General features: G+C 37.5%; 1 protein-coding gene across 5 annotated transcripts in view; it reads left to right on the top strand.

The window, feature by feature from the left end:
- Nucleotides 1-18,868, top strand: part of LOC107001438 — a 39,314-nt gene that overhangs the window by 4,170 nt on the left and 16,276 nt on the right. For 4 of the 5 annotated variants that reach the window (XR_003574714.1, XR_003574713.1, XR_003574715.1 and 1 more), the window contains exon 2: nucleotides 1,167-1,327. Coding sequence is in view for 1 of the 5 variants with exons in the window: in XM_027912231.1 (XP_027768032.1) it covers nucleotides 1,300-1,327; nucleotides 6,710-6,783 (102 nt within the window). In the remaining 4 variants the exon portion in view is untranslated. Of the gene's footprint in view, nucleotides 1-1,166; nucleotides 1,328-6,709; nucleotides 6,784-18,868 lie in introns of all 5 variants that reach the window. The other variant, XM_027912231.1, reaches the window with a different exon arrangement.

The raw sequence follows: 18,868 nt of genomic DNA on the forward strand, positions 1-18,868 counted from the left end.
ATAATGGTTGAAGATCCATAATAACACCTATATTTGCCATAAAAATATGAATGAATACATACAAAGCTTTTAAACAAGTATCTATGTATATAAATTCCTAATTTTCAACCATATAAAGAGTGAAATAGATGAGCTCAAAGCATATTAAAAAACGAGCTAAACCTAAATTTCATCTTAAATTGTGAAAGAGATGTTGAAAAATACATATTTTAATGAAAGACAAGACTACTAACCTTATGAAGATGAGGAAACAATGTTTGATTGAGCAAAAGGAAGAAAAATCTTCTCTTGAATTTTCTTTGACAAAGTACAGAGACGATGAAAGAGAAGATGAAACAAGTACTATGGAAAATGTTCTTTTAAAGGGTTTTGAGGGTACTTTTGTAATTACATAATCTAATACAAGTGTTAAAATGTTATGTATTACTAATACCTAGAATTTCTTGGTATTAGTAATACACAACTTAATACACAATATTGTGTATAACTAATGCTTGTATTAGTTATATATAACAAAAAAAATGTAATAAACAAGGTATTACTAATATACATATCTAATGCATGTATTATTTTTCCTAACACACTCTACCAAACGATACCTAACAGTTCAGGCTTTATATCCCTGCTCCACTGTTTTGTGTCTCTGCTTAGAAATGATAATTGTACTAACCGATCAATTGATTTTAAGGCTTCCCTAAGACAACAATTGTACCCTCTATTTCTTTGTGTCTTAGCCGACGGACTATTGAAACTTTTATTATTGTCGTAGCTTGATATCTTCTCTTAGTGACTACAAATTGCTATGTGTTTCCTTAAAAATAAAGTATACAACATGTTGGCCTATTTTCGCATATGTAAAAATTGTTTTTGCACCTAGAGTGTTGTCGACTTAGTTGTTGTTAGAAGTTATTGTTAAGTGTTAAGCTAACATGCTACTTTACGTGCTAAGTTGCTGCTTTATTTGCTAACCTTCTACTTTTCCTGCTAAGGTGATGCTTACCTGATGACCTGCTACTTTAGTTACTGCTTATTGATGGTGAAGCACTGTCAAGGGTCCTTAGGTTTTTAGTTGCAACAATATAATATTATGATATTTACAGAATATTCTTTTGTTTAGTATTATATATATATAATAGGAAATTTCTTAAAATTAATTTATTTAACAGTGGCAGGTGCTAAAAGAAGAAATACAATCTTTCGTCATTACTGCTCAACACTTATCAGACAGAGAACTAATGGAGTGACTAACTCAGATTATTAGAGAACTGATTTTTTGGAGAAATATTCGTAAAACAAACCATGATTATTGTGATACTGTTAGCTCCAGGTATCTGTTCAAGCTCTTATAAATGGAAATCAACGCCTATTCTTTACAAATTGCAGAAGTCAAGTTTCGTTTCTTACTTTAAATTTCACCTTATTGTTGTTGTTATTTTGCTGTGTGTGATAATAATTTCACATCTTCTTGGAGTTCCCTTCTTTTTGAAGTATGTTCCTTTTGTTTTGAATATGAATTGTTTGGTGGAATTTCTTATTTTTCCCAATTTTATGTTTACTCTTTATAAATAATCTAGTTTATTCAATATATTTTTGGTGTACATGGTCTTAAATTATATATACTAGTCATTGCAAGCATATGTTTGTGTGTACTTTCTGCAGTAGCCTCGATTGACGATAAAAGATATCACAATAATGATAATTACTGAATAAACTTTTCAATCTGATAATTTGTAGGAAAAACTTTTCATTATCCTTCACAAGTGTAATTCTACCTTATAATATGATATAATTTTTTGTGTAAATGTAGAGATTAGGTTTTCTTATTCCTGTTTTCTTTATTTTTTTTGTTGTTATTCGGGTCCACAGTAGTTGTAGCATGAATTTTGATTTAAAATAATAACTTTTGAATAACTGCAATATTGGCCAACAACCTGACCATTTATGTATATAGCACACTTTACAATCTTTGCAAAACAATGTAGCAAGGAGGAATACTTATATCATCTTTTTGCAAATTTGTCTTAACTTTAGTAGAGTAACTTACAAAATATTAGCTTTGTCACATCTAAGTCTAATGTTGGAAATTGGGGCCTAGTCTTATTGGTTTTGGTCTATCTGTGTTGATTTATTACTTTATGAGTATTCTTTCTCTAAAAGTACAAGTATACATTGATATATAACTCCTCTTTTTCTAATTGGTGAATCCGTAATTATGTCCTCATGTGTTGATAGAGGATTGAGTTTTTGAGCCTCTTTCAAATTCGTAAATTATGTGCAGAACTTGTAAATATGGAACCTGTTAATCATGAAATAAACACTCCTTCTTCCCCACACATAATATAAGGCTTGATATTTTTAGTAAATTGTTGTTTGTCTAAATTAAGAATCGTCCTCGCTTGATTTGTAGGATCTGAAAAATTATAAATCTCAAACCTGCCAGTAGTGTCAAAAGCCATGTTGGCTAAATAATCTGCCCGCATATTTCCTTCTCTGTAAGTTTCTTTAAGTTGAATCTGACATAATTGAGATGCATCCCATGGAATCTCCTAAACTTTAATAAGGATCATAATAACATACTTGATTCATCCCAACATTAGGCGATGAGTGATTTCCTCCCTTATAGCTATAACTTTCGCCTCTAAGTTTGTACATTTATGAATCTCTTCACCTTGAGCATGTAGTAGATCTCTTGAACAATATCTTAAGGAGAAACCATAAGTGCTTCTATCAAGAATTTCCCTTGATGAACCATGTCTGTTGCATTTCACAAGACCTATCTTTAGAGTGTTTCCAGCTGACTACGATATAATGAATCCTTGAAGTATGCTTTTCAAGAAAATCTATGATATTAGACAAATTTGTAGGAATATGTAATCCTGAATAGGTGGTCCTCCCATGTCTCCATAAATCTGAATTTACTTAAAAAACTAGACTGTTGTAAGAACAACTCTTTCCATGCTTCAACGTATTTCTCCTTTTCCACAGCTTCCATATCACAACGGCTGGGACCACTTTCAATACTGGGGTTTTAATTTTGAACAACAATATGATGTGCACAATTTATTGCAGACTTGTGAAAGTTCTAACCCCATCATTTGAATCCCTGCAAAAATTAGCAAACAACCTCCTTAGCTTAGTAGCTATGGGGGAGGTTAAGAAGATACGAGACATAGTCTCAGTTGTAGGCTTAGTGCAGCACTAACATTATGAATCTATACTGACTCTGATGTGTCGTAGGACATCACCCAGTGGAATCATAAATTTTCAAGCTATCCATAGGAAAAAATACATATTAAAAGGGAAAACAAAAGACACATTGAGTACTATGCTGAAATTGTGTTTCTGTTATTTCATTTAGCATTGGAAAGACTATGCTGAAATTGTGTTTATGTGAATTCATTTAGCTGGTTGATTGTTTTGTACGCTCTTTGTTTCATTTCATATTTTCTTTTCTATGAAGTACATCTCATTTACGCTTATTTCTACCTTGGTTGGTGTAGACTTTGATTCTAATTTTTTTGTGTTGCTTCTTGTTGTTGAAAGTGACTGCAAAACTACTCTTTTAAAGGCTCTGTGTTGATTTGGTTTGTAAGGTATTTTTTTTCTTAACATTTCTTCTTTGAAAATATTTGATGTATTTGTCCAAATTTTTTTGGTAGTTTCTCTTTCTATGTTTTTCAATCTTGTCTTATTACCCGTTTCAAGAGGTACTGGGGGTTGCCATCTTCTAGTGTGTTCCATTGATTTTTGAATAATGGTAATACCACTGTCCAAACATTGATGTGTTCAGTAAAGGTAATAAAAAATTGCATAATTGTAACAATTTAAATGCTACAAACAGAAAAATATAAAATATTTCATCTTTTTTCTTTGGTCTTCACATACACTTCTATAAATATAACGAGGATTAGATTAAACGAGTTATCTAACCTTTGTGTGTACTTTTACAATTTTTTTGTGAACCTACTTTGTATATTCATCTCATAACCATAAATGTAGAAACTATAGACCAGATGATCTTTATGAGTTTTCCAACTTTTAAAGAAATGCAATTGATTTTTGGATTCCTGAGCTGTAATTTTACATTAATAACATATGTTGTCAATACCTTTGTTATTGTTTAGAAGTTTAGTTGCAAGCAGATCTAATCACCATCTGATTCCCTCATTTGCTTCATAATCATCTGCAAATATGGTACTGCCATATATTCAAGAAAAAGAGTAGCCATCATTAGATTTATATTATTTTACACAAGCTTTTTATAAATAACTAAACATATTATTGAAGTTTAGAATGTACATTCAAAAGTTATTATTTTGAAATATTTGTGTCTTTTACTATTTATATGTTGAAATTCCTTGAATTGGTAGACTTTTTTCATGTAATTTGACTATTCCAATTTGTGTAACATTTTAATGCCATGTTGTGAGTATTTATTTGTGCTTCTTGTTTAAGTATCAGTTAAGTATTTGTTTCTTGATTTTTTCTTGTAATCCGTATATAAAGATATGCATCTATTGCACATGAATCTACAACTCTAAAAGTAAATGTCTAATTACTACTACCTGCTTGTTATATTAATGAATTGTTATAACTATTTTACGTGCACGAAGGTTATGGCGCCTAATAAATAATGCATGGAACTTATTAACTATAGACTTGCTAATGCTTATATAGATGGGGTAGAGAAGTTCTTGGATTATTCTTTTACAAAATTAGGAGAACCAATGTTGATCCGTTGTCCATGTATTAAATGAGGTAATGCAACTTTTAGAACACGTGTTGTAGTTAGGTCACATTTAATAGTACATGGGATAATACCAAGTTATAGTCTTCAATATCACCATGGGGAGATGTCAGGTGAAGCACAGTCATATTTTGAATTTCTAGATGATAATGACATTGAAGAGGATGATGTTGAGGACGAATTACATGGGTTGCTAAGAGATTTTTAGCCTCATTTTGATGGAGATAATATGAATAATAGTAGTGGTAATGATCTTCGAGAGGAGGAACCAAATGCTGAAGCAAAAAGATTTTATAGTTTATTAAAAGATCTTGATCTATCATTATATGAAAGTGCAAAAGTTTCTAAACTTTCTACTATGATTAAATTGCTTCATCTTAAAAGTATTGGCCATTGGAGTAATGAGTTATTTATGATGCTATTAAAATTTTTTAAAGATGATTTATTGCTTGATGGAATAAACTTACCAGATTCATATTATGAGGCAAAGAAGGTAATTCGAGATCTTGGGCTTTCTTGTAAGAAGATTGATGCATGTAAGAATGATTGCATGTTATATTGGAACGATGATAATTGTCTTCAATCGTGAAAAGTTTGTGGTGCATCTAGATGGAAGGATGCAAAACATAGTGGGGAAACAAAATAGAAAAAAGGAAAAAATATACCCTGAAAGATTTTATGTTATTTTCCTCTAAAGCAAAGAGTTCAAAGATTATTTATGTGCTCAAAGACATCTCATTTGATTTCATGGCATCATGACAAAAGAGTTGATGATGGAATAATGAGGCATCCAGCCGTTTCAATGGCATGGAAAAATTTTGATGAACTTCACCCATGTTTTGCAGCTGAACCTCGTAATGTGCGGCTTGGACTTGCTAGTGATGGTTTTCAACCATTTGGGTCGAGAACTCCCTACAGCATTTGGCCTGTGGTACTTGTTCCTTATAATTTGCACCCTTTGCTTTGCGTGAAGCAAGAGAATTTTATTCTATCAATGCTTATACCTTGTCCTAATGGTCCTGGTGATGCAATTGATGTCTATCTACAACCTTTTATCGAGGAGTTGAATGAATTGTGGGAAACTGAAGCGGAGATATTCGATACATCAACTAGAATGAATTTTCAGTTACATGCATCTTTGTTGTGGACCATTAACGACTTTCCAGCATATGCAAATTTGTCTGGATGGAGTACAAAATGAAAATTGGCTTGCCTATGTTGCAATAAGAAAACATGCTTTACATGGCTAAGAAATGCCCAAAAACGGTGTTATATTGGCCACAGACGCTATCTTCCTCTTAATCACAAACAGAGAAATGATAAAGTGTCATTTGATAACACTATTGAGCATAGGCTACCACCAGAAATGTTGTCTGGTGCTGATATACTTGATCAAGTTGCTGATTTAGATGGATCTTATTAACAAAGGATCCACAGAAAAAGGTTAAAATATCGCATAAGAAAGGGGTGGTAACTGGAACAAGAAGAATATATTTTTTTGATCTTTCATATTGGAAATCCTTATTATTGCGACATAATCTTGATATGATGCACATTGAGAAGAGTATATGTGACAATATTTTGGGGACAATTTTAGATATCAAAGGGAAAAGAAAAGACACATTGAGTACTCGATTGGATTTAGAAGAAATGGATATACGAAAAGAATTGCATCCAATACAAAATGTAGATGAATATGAGTTGCCGGCAGCATCTTACACATTATCTGTTGAAGAGAAGCAAAAATTTTTTGAAAATTTTGAAAAATTTAATGGTCCCAGATGAATTCCTCAAATGTTTCTCAATTTGTCAACCATAAGGATAAAAAAATTTCTGGATTAAAAAGCCATGATTGTCATATGATTCTACAACATTTACTCCCACTTGCCATGTGTGGTAGGCTTTGCAAATCTGTGTCTGAACCACTTATTGAGTTGTCTATTTTTTTCAATGTTCTTGGAGGAAAATGCTTGAGCATGGAGGAGTTGGAACAAATAGAAGCCCAAATACCAATAACACTATGCAAGTTAGAAAAGGTGTTCCCTCCTGCTTTTTTTTTATGTCATTGTGAACTTGTCTATTCATTTACATAATGAAGCTAGGATTGTTGGACCAGTTCAACATTGATGGATGTATCCAATAGAGAGATACCTATTGTCACGCCCCGATCTACCCTCTAAACGCGGACATGAAACGTAGGACCACAAGTGATCCCAAGCTAACCCTGCTGGCATAATCATGAGCATACAAAAGATAATAAACTATTTCGGAAGCTAAATCATAAATTATAATGAAAATATGGGGAATAACCATACGCTAAAACTGAGATATACGAAAAACCGATGAGTTTAATACAGAAACATTAACTCACTACTAAGCTGAAACTAACTATTTCTTAAAATAGCCTCTAAACTTGACTAGAAATACTGGGACAAGCCCCAGCTAAATCAAGCAAAAACTGAAACTAAATGAATAAAGACAGAAATGAAACTCATGACTGTTGTCCTCGGAGAATGAGGACTCACCACTGAATCTGCTGAACTGGAATTGGGAAATCAATCTGTGCGTGATTTAGATGTTAATAACCTGAACCTACATCACGAGAAGATGTAGCGCACGTATGCGTCAGTACTTGAAAGGTACTGAGCATGTAGGATAGAGTAAAGCTGAAATAAAACATAACTGAACAAGCATAAAAGCAAGTATAATAATCTGACATGATAAACTGAATTCTGAGCTAACTGGATGCAATGACCAATTTAGAACATGCTGAAACTGAATACTGAATATAGTGATAAATGGTCAATGCAGAGAGTCTAAATGATCTGCGGGAGCTACTAATAACTGATAATTAAACCACATGAGCTAAATGTGGAGTCCGATGTATACGCCCTATCGAGAGGACCCAATATACCCTGCCAGAGGTATAAAGGCATGCTGGCATGATCACTAAATTGATTGCCCACAGAGGGAACTTACAACCTACTTGGCTAGTAGTTCTGAGACTATTGGGTACGCTAAACCCTAGTCCAACTCGGTATAATGCTACTCCCATTGAATTCTGTAAATTGACTGATTATGTCTGAGTTTTTGTAAATACTGGATAGCTCGAAAACTGAACATGCAAACTGAGAATGCAATAATTAATCTTGTAATTATGCATTAATAATTGAGGCATGCATATCTGAAGTGTCTGAAATATCTGACCTAGCATGTGTAATTCAAGAACTAAAGAAATACAAAGCTAGGGTTTGAAATTCATGCAATAATCTGAGAAATAACATGATAATCTGATTTTAACATAAAACTAATAAATTTATAAAGTTCTGTTGAAGTTCTAGAAACCCTAGATCTAATCATGATATGGGAATCAAGAATCTGACTTAAAACTAAGGACCCAATGGGTGAAAGGAACCAACAAGTGAAATTCCACATATCTGGTGATGAAATCCACGAAAAAATACTTAAGTTTCGGGGCTGGAACTGCTGGAGCTTGTGGCATTCTTGAACCAGGGTTCTTGAGCTTTTTCTCCTCTCTTACTTCTAATTTTCTAAGTTTTGCTTTAATGATTCGACTTAGATATGTTTTAATTATGTTTCTAGGCTTAAACTGACTAAAATCGGATGATTTAGGGTCAAAACGACGTAACTTAGGGTTTAAACAGAGTGGGAAAGATCAAAAAGACCCCTGGGAAAGTTGTTGTCAGGCCAAACGATGGCCAGGACTGATAGTCCGTCGTCTGCCGACGCCCCGTCGTTTGGTCCATCATCAGGGCCTATTCAACAGGCCTTTACTAAAATGGGCATAACTCTTTACTCGAAGGTCGGATTTTAGAAAAGTCGATGGCTATGGAAAGATAATTCAATTATGTATTTGTGGATAGGTCATGAGACACCTAATTCATCTTGTTCTAAGAGTTATTACCATTTGAAGTTGACCCAACTACATTTCCCCTTAACTGTCTGCAAATTTTCCACCTAAGGACCATGTTCGTCATCCGTAGATCTTGTCAGAGAGTGGGTGAATGGGGATCTCGATCGACGGTCATGGACTACAAGCCATCGTCTGACCTACAGATCGTCGGTCTGTCCGTCGATCAAGACTTAGCTAATTTTTCCCGGCTGAATTATTGGGAGTTTTTGATCCCATCGACGGTTGTGCAGGACAGACCGTTGTCTGTCTTACGGACCGTCGATGCCACCGTTGGTTGCACCTGCAGATTTTTCTAAAAAACTAATTTTTTGTCTATTTTGGATATGGGGTGTTACATTATCTCCCCCTTGGGAACATTCGTCTTCGAATGAAGACTAAACTAGATGAAATAGAGGGAGAGAGATGCAAACCCCACTACTAAACACTAGAACTGAGTTTCTGACTAAATTGAGTTCCGAGTACATGCAAATACGCTGAAAATGCAAATACAAACTGAGGGAACATGATTCTAAGGCTGATTTTATGCATGAATGACTGGAAAACTGCAGAGGAACTATTACCTCAAGCTGGAGTGGAATCAGAAGGAAAGAGGTGAGGATTCTTGGCTTTCATGGCTGTTTCTGCTTCCCAAGTAGGTTCCTCTACGGACTGACTCCTCCACAAAACCTTGACTGAAGCGAATTCTTTGTTTCTCAACCTTCTTACCTAACAGTCAAGAATATCAACTGGTACATCATCATAAGAAAGACTATCTTTGACCGCCACACTCTCTAATGGCACTATAGAGGTTGGGTCACTCACACACTTCTTCAAGAGTGATATGTGGAAGACCGGATGCACTGCTGCTAATTCTACTGGCAACTCTAACTCATATGCCACCTTGCCAACCCTTTTCAGTATCTTGTAAGAACCTACATATCTAGGACTGAGCTTCCTTTTCTTTCCAAATCTCATCACCCCTTTCATAGGTGAGACTTTCACAAAAAACCAATCAACAACTTCGAACTCTAGTTCCCTTCTCCTTACATCTGCATAAGATTTCTGACGACTTTGGGTTGTGTTAAGTCTATCTCTAAAGAGTTGCACTTTCTCCATAGCATAAAGGACTGAATTTGTCCCTATCAAAGCTGCTTCACCTACTTCAAACCAACCAACAGGAGATCTACATCTACGCCCATATAAAGCCTCATAAGGGGCCATCTGAATGCAGGAATGTAGCTATTATTGTAGGCAAACTCGATAAGAGGATGGTGATCATCCCAACTACCTTTGAAATCGATCACACAAGCTCTCAATATCCTCTAAGGTCTGAATGGTACGCTCTACCTGCCCATCCGTCTGTGGATGAAATGTTGTACTACGATTAACTTGAGTACCAAGATCTTTCTGAAATGACTTCTAGAAATGAGAGGTAAACTGAGGACCTCTATCTGAGATTATAAACAAAGGAACACCATGCAACCTCACAATTTCATTGATGTAAAGCTTGGCATAGTCCTCCGCCGAATCTGTAGTCTTGACCGCTAAAAAGCGAGAAGACTTAGTCATCCTATCAACTATCACCTAAATGGAGTCATGCTGTCTGCGAGTACGAGGTAACCCTGTGATGAAATCCGTATTGATCACATCCCACTTTCAAGTAGGAATATCGATATCTTGAGTTATACCTCCTGGTTTCTGATATTTTAACCTTGACTTGTTGGCAATTGGGGCACTTACTCACAAAATCTGCTATATCGCTCTTCATGCCATTCCACCAAAAGACTATTCGTAGATCGCAGTACATCTTAGTGGCACCTGGATGAATAGAATACCTAGAGTTATGGGCTTATGCAATAATATGTTGTCTCAACTCGCCCACATCAGGAACACACAATCTACCCTGATAGTGAAGTACACCATTTTTCCCTTGGGAGAAAACCTCCACTCTCTGATTATGGACTGCACCCTTAAGTTCAAGCAAGATTGGGTCACTGTCTTGCTTTTCCTTAACCTCCACTACCAAAGACGATTTTGACCTATTCTAAACTGTTACACCGCTGTCTGATATGCTCATAAGGCGAACTCCCAAGCGAGCAAGCCTGTGAACATCCTTCACTAGCTCCTTCATTTCTTCCTCAACATGGACTGCACTACCCATAGATAATCTACTAAGAGCATCTGCTACTGCATTCACCTTACCAGGATGGTAATGCACACTCATATCATAATTCTTAAGGAACTCAAGTCATCTCCTCTGGCGAAGATTCAACTCCTTTTGGGTAAACACATACTAAAGGCTCTTATGGTCAGTGAACACATCTATGTGAAAATCATACAAGTAGTGTCTCCAGATCTTGAGTGCAAACACCACTACTGCAAGCTCGAGGTCATGAGTTGGTTAGTTCTTCTCATGAACCTTAATTTGTTTAGAGGCATAAGCTATCACCTTACCTCGCTGCATCAACAGATAACCTAGGCCAACTCTGGATGCATCATAATAGATCACATAACTATCTGAACCCTCTGGTGGAGTCAAGACAGGAGCTGTAGTCAATCTAGTTTTCAATCTACAAAGCTTTTCTCACAATCACCTGACCATTGGAATTTTACTATATTCTAAGTCATCCTAGTCAATGGTGAGGCTATGGATGAAAATCCTTCAACAAACCTTCTTTAATAACCCGCTAGACCTAAGAAACTTCTGATATCTGTATCATAGGTAGGTACGGGCCACTGTTTCACAGGTTCTATCTTCTGCGAATCCACCCGGATCCCTTCGCTAGATACAATGTGACCAAGAAAAGCAACGGATTGCAACTAGAACTCACATTTACTAAACTTATCGAATAACTGGCGATCCTTGACAGTCTGCAGAATGACTCTCAAATGACTTGCATGATCTTCCTCACTCCTAGAGTAAATGAGGATATCATCAATAAAGACGATAATGAACAAGTCCAAGTACTAATTGAACACTCTGTTCATCAAATCCATGAAAGCTGCAGGAGCATTAGTTAGTCCAAATGACATAACTACAAATTCATAAGGACCATTCTGAGTTCTGAAGGCTTTTTTCGGTAGGTCACTATCTCTGACTCTAAGCTGATGATAACCTGATCTGAGGTCTATCTTTGAGAAATGACTAGCACCCTGAAGTTGGTCAAACAAGTCATCAATCCAGGGGATGGGATACTTATTCTTGATTGTGACCATGTTCAACTATCTATAGTCAATGCACATTCTGAGAGAATCATCTTTCTTCTTTACGATCAATACTGGTGCACCCCATGGTGAAAAACTAGGTCTGATGAAACCCTTATCTAGAAGGTCTTTCAACTACTCTTTCAATTCCTTAAGCTCTGCTGGAGCCATTCTGTAAGGAGGAATAGAAATAGGCTGGGTATCTAGAAGGAAATCAATTCCAAAGTCGATTTCCCTTTCAGAAGGGACTCTGGGGAGATCTTCTGCAAATACTTCTAGAAACTCACAGACTACTGGAACTGACTCAAGAGTTGGGGTTTCAAGGTTAGAATTCTTAACCCGAACTAGATGATAGAGATAACTCTTATATATCATCTTTCTATCCTTAAGGTAAGAAATAAATCTACCCATAGGCGCTAAGCTACAACCCTTCCATTCTAAGGTTGCTTCATCTAGAAACTGAAAACGAACAATCCTAGTTCTACAATCGACTGAGGCATAACATGAGTGTAACCAATCCATGCCTAAAATGACATCAAAGTCTACCATTTCTAACTCTACTAGATCTGCTGAGGTGACTTTCTGAGAGACTGTTATAGGGTAATTTCTGTATACCCATCTAGCTATAACTGGGTCACCGACTGGAGTAGAGACTGAGAAAGGTTCTGAGAGAGTTTCTGGACTAACACTGAATTGGACTGCTATACTGAGTTACAAAAGACAAAGTCATGTCTATTGTCTTTCCACTGAGTGAACCATATGTGAGTCAGATCCTTGAGTTTGTAGGATGCCAATCTCACCTATCACTATTAGTTACTGAAATCACACCAAATATTTTCTTGACCTTATCAATGAACTTCTGTGGGTCCTTTCCAACTTGCGCCCCTAAAACTTAGGTGGATTCGTCCAAACAAAATCACAAACTATGGCTGCCACTAGTCGGTCATTTCTATTGGTAGGAACTAGAACCTGCTGATTTTTCTGGTTGGTCATACTTTGAGCCAAAAGCTGAATTGGCTTAATGAAATTCTGCATTTGAACTTCCTTATATGATACTAGAAGAACTGTGTTAGCATTGCGTGCATTAGCATTCCATGCCTAAGCTCTACGAGAAGGCATGATCTGAAACAAAGAACGTCAAGTTTGATTGGAATAAGATCATACCGTACGCACGATAAGAGTAACAAGAAAGTGAATTTTTTCCTAAAACACTTCATAGACTCCCTCTCATTAGATGTGGTGCACTTCACACCCATTAAAAGGATTCTACTTAGTGCGACTTTTCAGACATCCTAGGACACTTAAACCTAGTGCTCTGATACCAAGTTTTTTCATGCCCTGAGCTACCTACGAGATGCGGACACCGAACCTAGGACCACAAGTGATTCCAAGCTAACTCTGCTGCCATGATCATGAGCATACTAAAGATAATAAACGTTGCGGAAGCTAAATATAAATTATAATGAAAAGATGGGGAATACCCATATGCTAAAACTGAGATATATGAAAAACTGATGAGTTTAATACAAAGAAATATTTACTCACTACTAAGTTGAAACTAACTATGTCTGAAAGTAGCCTCTAAACTGGACTAGAAATACTAGGACAAGCCCCAACTAAATCTAGCAAAAATTGAAATTAAATGACTAAACACTGAAATAAAACTCATGACTGTTGTCCTCGGAGAATGAGGACTCACCACTGAATCTGCTGAACAAGAGATTGGGAAACCGAGTTATGCCTGATCTGGATGCTGAGAACCTGAACCTACATCACGAGAAGATGTAGCGCATATATGCGATAGTACTTGAAAGGTATAGAGCATGTAGTATAGAGTAAATCTAAAATAAAACATAACTGAACAAGCATAAAAACAAGTATAATAATCTAACATGATAAACTGAATTCTGAGCTAACTGGATGCAGTGACCAATTTATAACATGCTGAAACTGAATACTGAATATACTGATAAATGGTCAATGCAGAGAGTCTGAATGATCTGTGGGGGCTACTAATAACTGATAAAAAACCACATGTGCTAAATGTGGAGTCCGATGTATACGCCCTATCGAGAGGACCCAATATACCCTGCCAGAGGTATGAAGGCATGCTGACGTGATCACTAAATGTATTGCCCACAAAGGGGACTTACAACCTACTTGGCTAGTAGTTCTGGGGCTATGGGGTACGCTAAACCATAGTCCAACTCGGTATTATGCTACTCCCAATGAATTTTGTAAATTAACTAATTATATCTGAGTTTCTGTAAATATTGGATAGCTCGAAACTGAATATGCAAACTGAGCATGCAATAAATAATCTGGTAATTATGTATTTATAACTGAGGCATGTATATCTGAAGTGTTTGAAATATCTGACCTAGCATGTGTAATTCAATAACTAAAGAAATACACAACTAGGGTTTGAAATTCATGCGATAATATGAGAAATAACATGATAATCTAATTTGGAACATAAAACTAATAAATTCATAAAGTTTTGTTGAAGTTCTGGAAACCCTAGATCTAATCATGATATGGGAATCAAGAATCTGACTGAAAACTAGGGACCCAATGGGTGAAAGGAACCCACTAGTTAAATCCCACACACCTCGTGATGAAATCCACGAAAAAATACTTAAGTTTAGCGGCTGGAACTGCTGGAGCTTGTGGCGTTCTTGAACTAGGGTTCTTGAGCTTTTTCTCCTCTCTTTCTTCTAATTTTATAGGTTTTGATTTAACGATTTGACTTAGATATGTTTTAATTATGTTTCTAGGCTTAAACTGAATAAAATCTGATGATTTAGAGTCAAAACAATGTAACCTATGGTTCAAACGGAGTGGAAAATGTCAAAAAGACCGCTGCAAAAGTTGCTGTCGGGCCAAATGACGGCCAGGACTGACGGTGCATCGTCTGCCCAGCGTCCCGTTGTTGGGTTCGTCGTCAGGGCCTGTTCGACAGGCCTTTACTAAAATGGACATAATTCTTTACTCGGAGGTTGGAGTTTAGCAAGGTTGGTGGCTATGGAAAGAGAATTCAATTATCTATCTGTGGGTAGGTCATGAGACACCTAATTCATGTTGTGCTAAGAGTTATGACCATTTGAAGTTGACCCAACTGCATTTCCCCTTAACTGTCTGCAAATTTTCCACCTACAGACCGTGCTGGTCATCGTAGCTCTTCTTAGAGAGTGGGTGAATGGGGGTCTCGATCGACGGTCACGGACTACGGATCATTTTCTGACCTATGGACCATCGATCCGTCCGTCGATCAAGAATTAACTGCCGGAGATGTTTGAAGATAAATGAACCATTTGTATTAGCAACCCAAGCATCACAAGTATTTTATGTTATCGATCATTCGAATAAAGGTTGGCATATTGTCACGACCCCAAAACCGAGCCGCGACTGGCACCCACACTTACCCTCCAATGTGAGCGAACCAACCAATCTAAACCCTAACATTTCCATATAATATCAACAGAAAGTAACGCGGAAGACTTAAACTCATTAATAAAAACCAATTCAATAACTTCTAAAATTCAACATCTATTATTCCCCAAAATCTGGAAGTCATCACCACAAGAACATCTATGATCAAATTACTAAACTAAGAGTATTCTAAGAAGCTAAAATAAACAAAAGCTAGTCCATGCCGGAACTTCAAGGCATCAAGACATGAGGAAGAAGATCCAGTCCAAGCTAGAAGCATTAGCTCACCCTGAAATCCGGTGTGATGAAGACTGGCTAGAGTTGCGGTTGAGTTGAAGACGATGGCACGTTTGCTGCACTCCACAAATGACAAAGAAAGAAACATACAAGTAGGGGTCAGTACAAAACACAAGTACTGAGTAGGTATCATCGGCCAACTCAAAATAGAAAACAGTATATATCAGATAATATCATAAATCAACTACAATACTCAACGTGTAGCAACAACAAGTTCTATAATCATTAATAAGCACCGCCAAGTTCACACATGAGGACTCAAGCCTCAATACCATACTCATTTGGGAATTAGGTTCATTAGATTGAGTATATTAACATCTTTCAAGATTCATTATCTTTATTCCTCTTGTGTCGGTACGTGACACTCCGCTCCCCTACTACTATGTGTCGGTACGTGACAATCCGATCCCCTAATTCTACGTGTCGGTTCGTGACACCCGATCCCCTAATTCTACGTGTCGGTTCGTGACATCCGATCCCCTAATTCTACGTGTCGGTTCGTGACACCCGATCCCCTAATTCTACGTGTCGGTTCGTGACACCCGATCCCCTAATTCTACGTGTCGGTTCGTGACACCCGATCCCCTAATTCTACGTGTCGGTTCGTGACACCCGATCCCCTAATTCTACGTGTCGGTTCGTGACACCCGATCCCCTAATTCTACGTGTCGGTTCGTGACACCCGATCCCCTAATTCTACGTGTCGGTTCGTGACACCCGATCCCCTAATTCTACGTGTCGGTTCGTGACACCCGATCCCCTAATTCTACGTGTCGGTTCGTGACACCCGATCCCCTAATTCTACGTGTCGGTTCGTGACACCCGGTCCCCCTAATACTACGTGTCGGTTCGTGACACCCGCTCCACTAATCTCATTCTATTAATTCATCAATCCTTCTTTTATACCAAGGCATCATCAACCCCATTACTTTAGTTCATCAAGCCTTCTTTTATACTAAGGCATCATCAATCTCATTAACAAAGTAGATTAGGGTTTTTCAAGATTTGGGATTCAATAGCTTCATCATGCTTATTTTATCACAATTATACAATCACATTCATACAAGCATACAATTAAGCATATAGAAGAGTTTACAATACTACCCAATACATATCATTCGCTATTAAGAGTTTACTACGAATAGCATAAACCATAACCTACCTCCACCGAAGATTCGTGATCAAGCAAGCAAATTCCCCAAAGCTTTGTTTTTCCCTCTTCGTTCGTCTCTCTCTCTATCAATCGATCCTCCCTCTCTCTTTGTTCTTTTTATTTTTCTTATTCAAACCCTCTTTCTTTTACCCTAATTAGCATATAATTAAGTATAAAGATGGCAATAATATCCCACTAATTAACTTAAGGTTACCTCTTTTAACCCCCAAGTAATTAGACTTATTAACATTAACCCACTAACTTTATAATTAAAGCAGGAATAGTCCAAAACGCCCCTTAAATTACTAAGCAGAAATCCGACCCAGCCTGGGATTACGGAGTCTGTGACGGCCCGTCACGCCTGCGACGGTCCGTCCTGCCATTCCGTTACGAAGTTCAGAGAGTCGATTTCAGTACCCAAATTTCAGAAGTCTAAGTGTTCTGGAACGAGACACCTGCGACGGTCCGTCGTGCCCACGACGGTTCGTCCTGCAGGTCCGTCGCCAAGTTCAGAGAGTCGATTTCAGTACCCAAATTTCAGAAGTCTAAGTCTTTTGGAACGAGACACCCTCGACGGCCCGTCGTGCCCATGACGGTCCGTCGTGGGTTCCGTCGACTCACACAGTTTTTCCAGAAATAAAATCTGCTGCTCAAAATGACTAAACAGGTCGTTACAATAGATACCAATTTACCCATCGTTCGTCCCCGAACGATCACGAGAAGAAAACAAGGGCAAAAAGGGAGTACCTGAATCTGTAAACAGGTGTGGGTATCTTTCTTGCATATCAGCCTCCTTCTCCCAAGTGGACTCTTCAACTGGTCGATTCTTCCATTGAACTTTGATGGATGCAATCTCCCTTGACCTCAACTTGCGAATTTCTCTATCTAGAATGGCAATAGGCTCCTCCTCATAAGACAAATTTTCATCAAGTAGAACCGAATCCCAACGAATGATGTAGTTTCCATCCCCATGGTATCTTTTTAACATAGACACATGAAATACCGGATGCACTCCGGACAGCCCTGGAGGCAAGGCTAACTCATAAGCCACCTCTCCTACTCGCTTAAGTACTTCAAAGGGACCAATATACCTTGGGCTTAGTTTACCCCTTTTACCAAACCGCATCACCCCTTTCATGGGTGAAACCTTCAGCAAGACTTGTTCACCCTCCATGAACTCCAAGTCTCTAACCTTTCGATCTGCATATTCCTTTTGCCTACTTTGAGCCGCTAAAAGCTTTTCTTGAATAGATTTCACCTTCTCTAATGAATCCCTCAAAAGGTCAGTACCCCAAGGTCTAACCTCAAATGCATCAAACCACCCAATGGGAGACCTACATCTCCTCCCATACAATGCTTCAAATGGGGCCATGTCAATACTTGAGTGATAGCTATTATTGTATGAAAACTCCGCTAAGGGTAAGAAGCTATCCCAATGGCCACCAAATTCTATCACACATGCACGAAGCATATCCTCCAACACTTGAATCGTTCGCTCAGACTGTCCATCGGTCTGAGGGTGAAATGCAGTACCAAGGTCCAACCTAGTACTCAATTCCGCATGCAATGTTTTCCAAAACTTAGAAGTAAAGTGCGTACCTCTATCTGATATGATGGAGAGTGGAACCCCATGCAACTGAACAATTTCTGAGATGTAAAGTTTGGCTAACTTCTCTGCATTATAAGTCACCTTGACCGGAATGAAGTGAGCAGACTTAGTTAACCTATCCACAATTACCCAAATAGAGTCAAACTTACCCAATGTCTTTGGATGACCAACTACAAAGTCCATTGCAATCCTTTCCCACTTCCATTCGGGAATGGGCATTCTCTGAAGTGTTCCTCCGGGCCTCTTGTGCTCATACTTTACTTGTTGACAATTTGGACATTTGGCAACAAAATCAACAATGTCGCGCTTCATTCTACTCCACCAAAAGTGTTGCTTTAGGTCACGGTACATCTTGGTTGCACCAGGATGTATAGAAAATCTGGAACTATGAGCCTCTGTCAGAATAGTGTGGATCAAATTACCAACACGGGGCACACATACTCTTCCCTTAATTCTCAAAACACCTTCCTCATCGAGTTTGTCTTCTTTAGCCTCTCCTCGCAACACCTTATC

Source organism: Solanum pennellii, chromosome 10, assembly GCF_001406875.1.
Source record: "Solanum pennellii chromosome 10, SPENNV200".
Lineage (NCBI taxonomy): Eukaryota > Viridiplantae > Streptophyta > Magnoliopsida > Solanales > Solanaceae > Solanum > Solanum pennellii.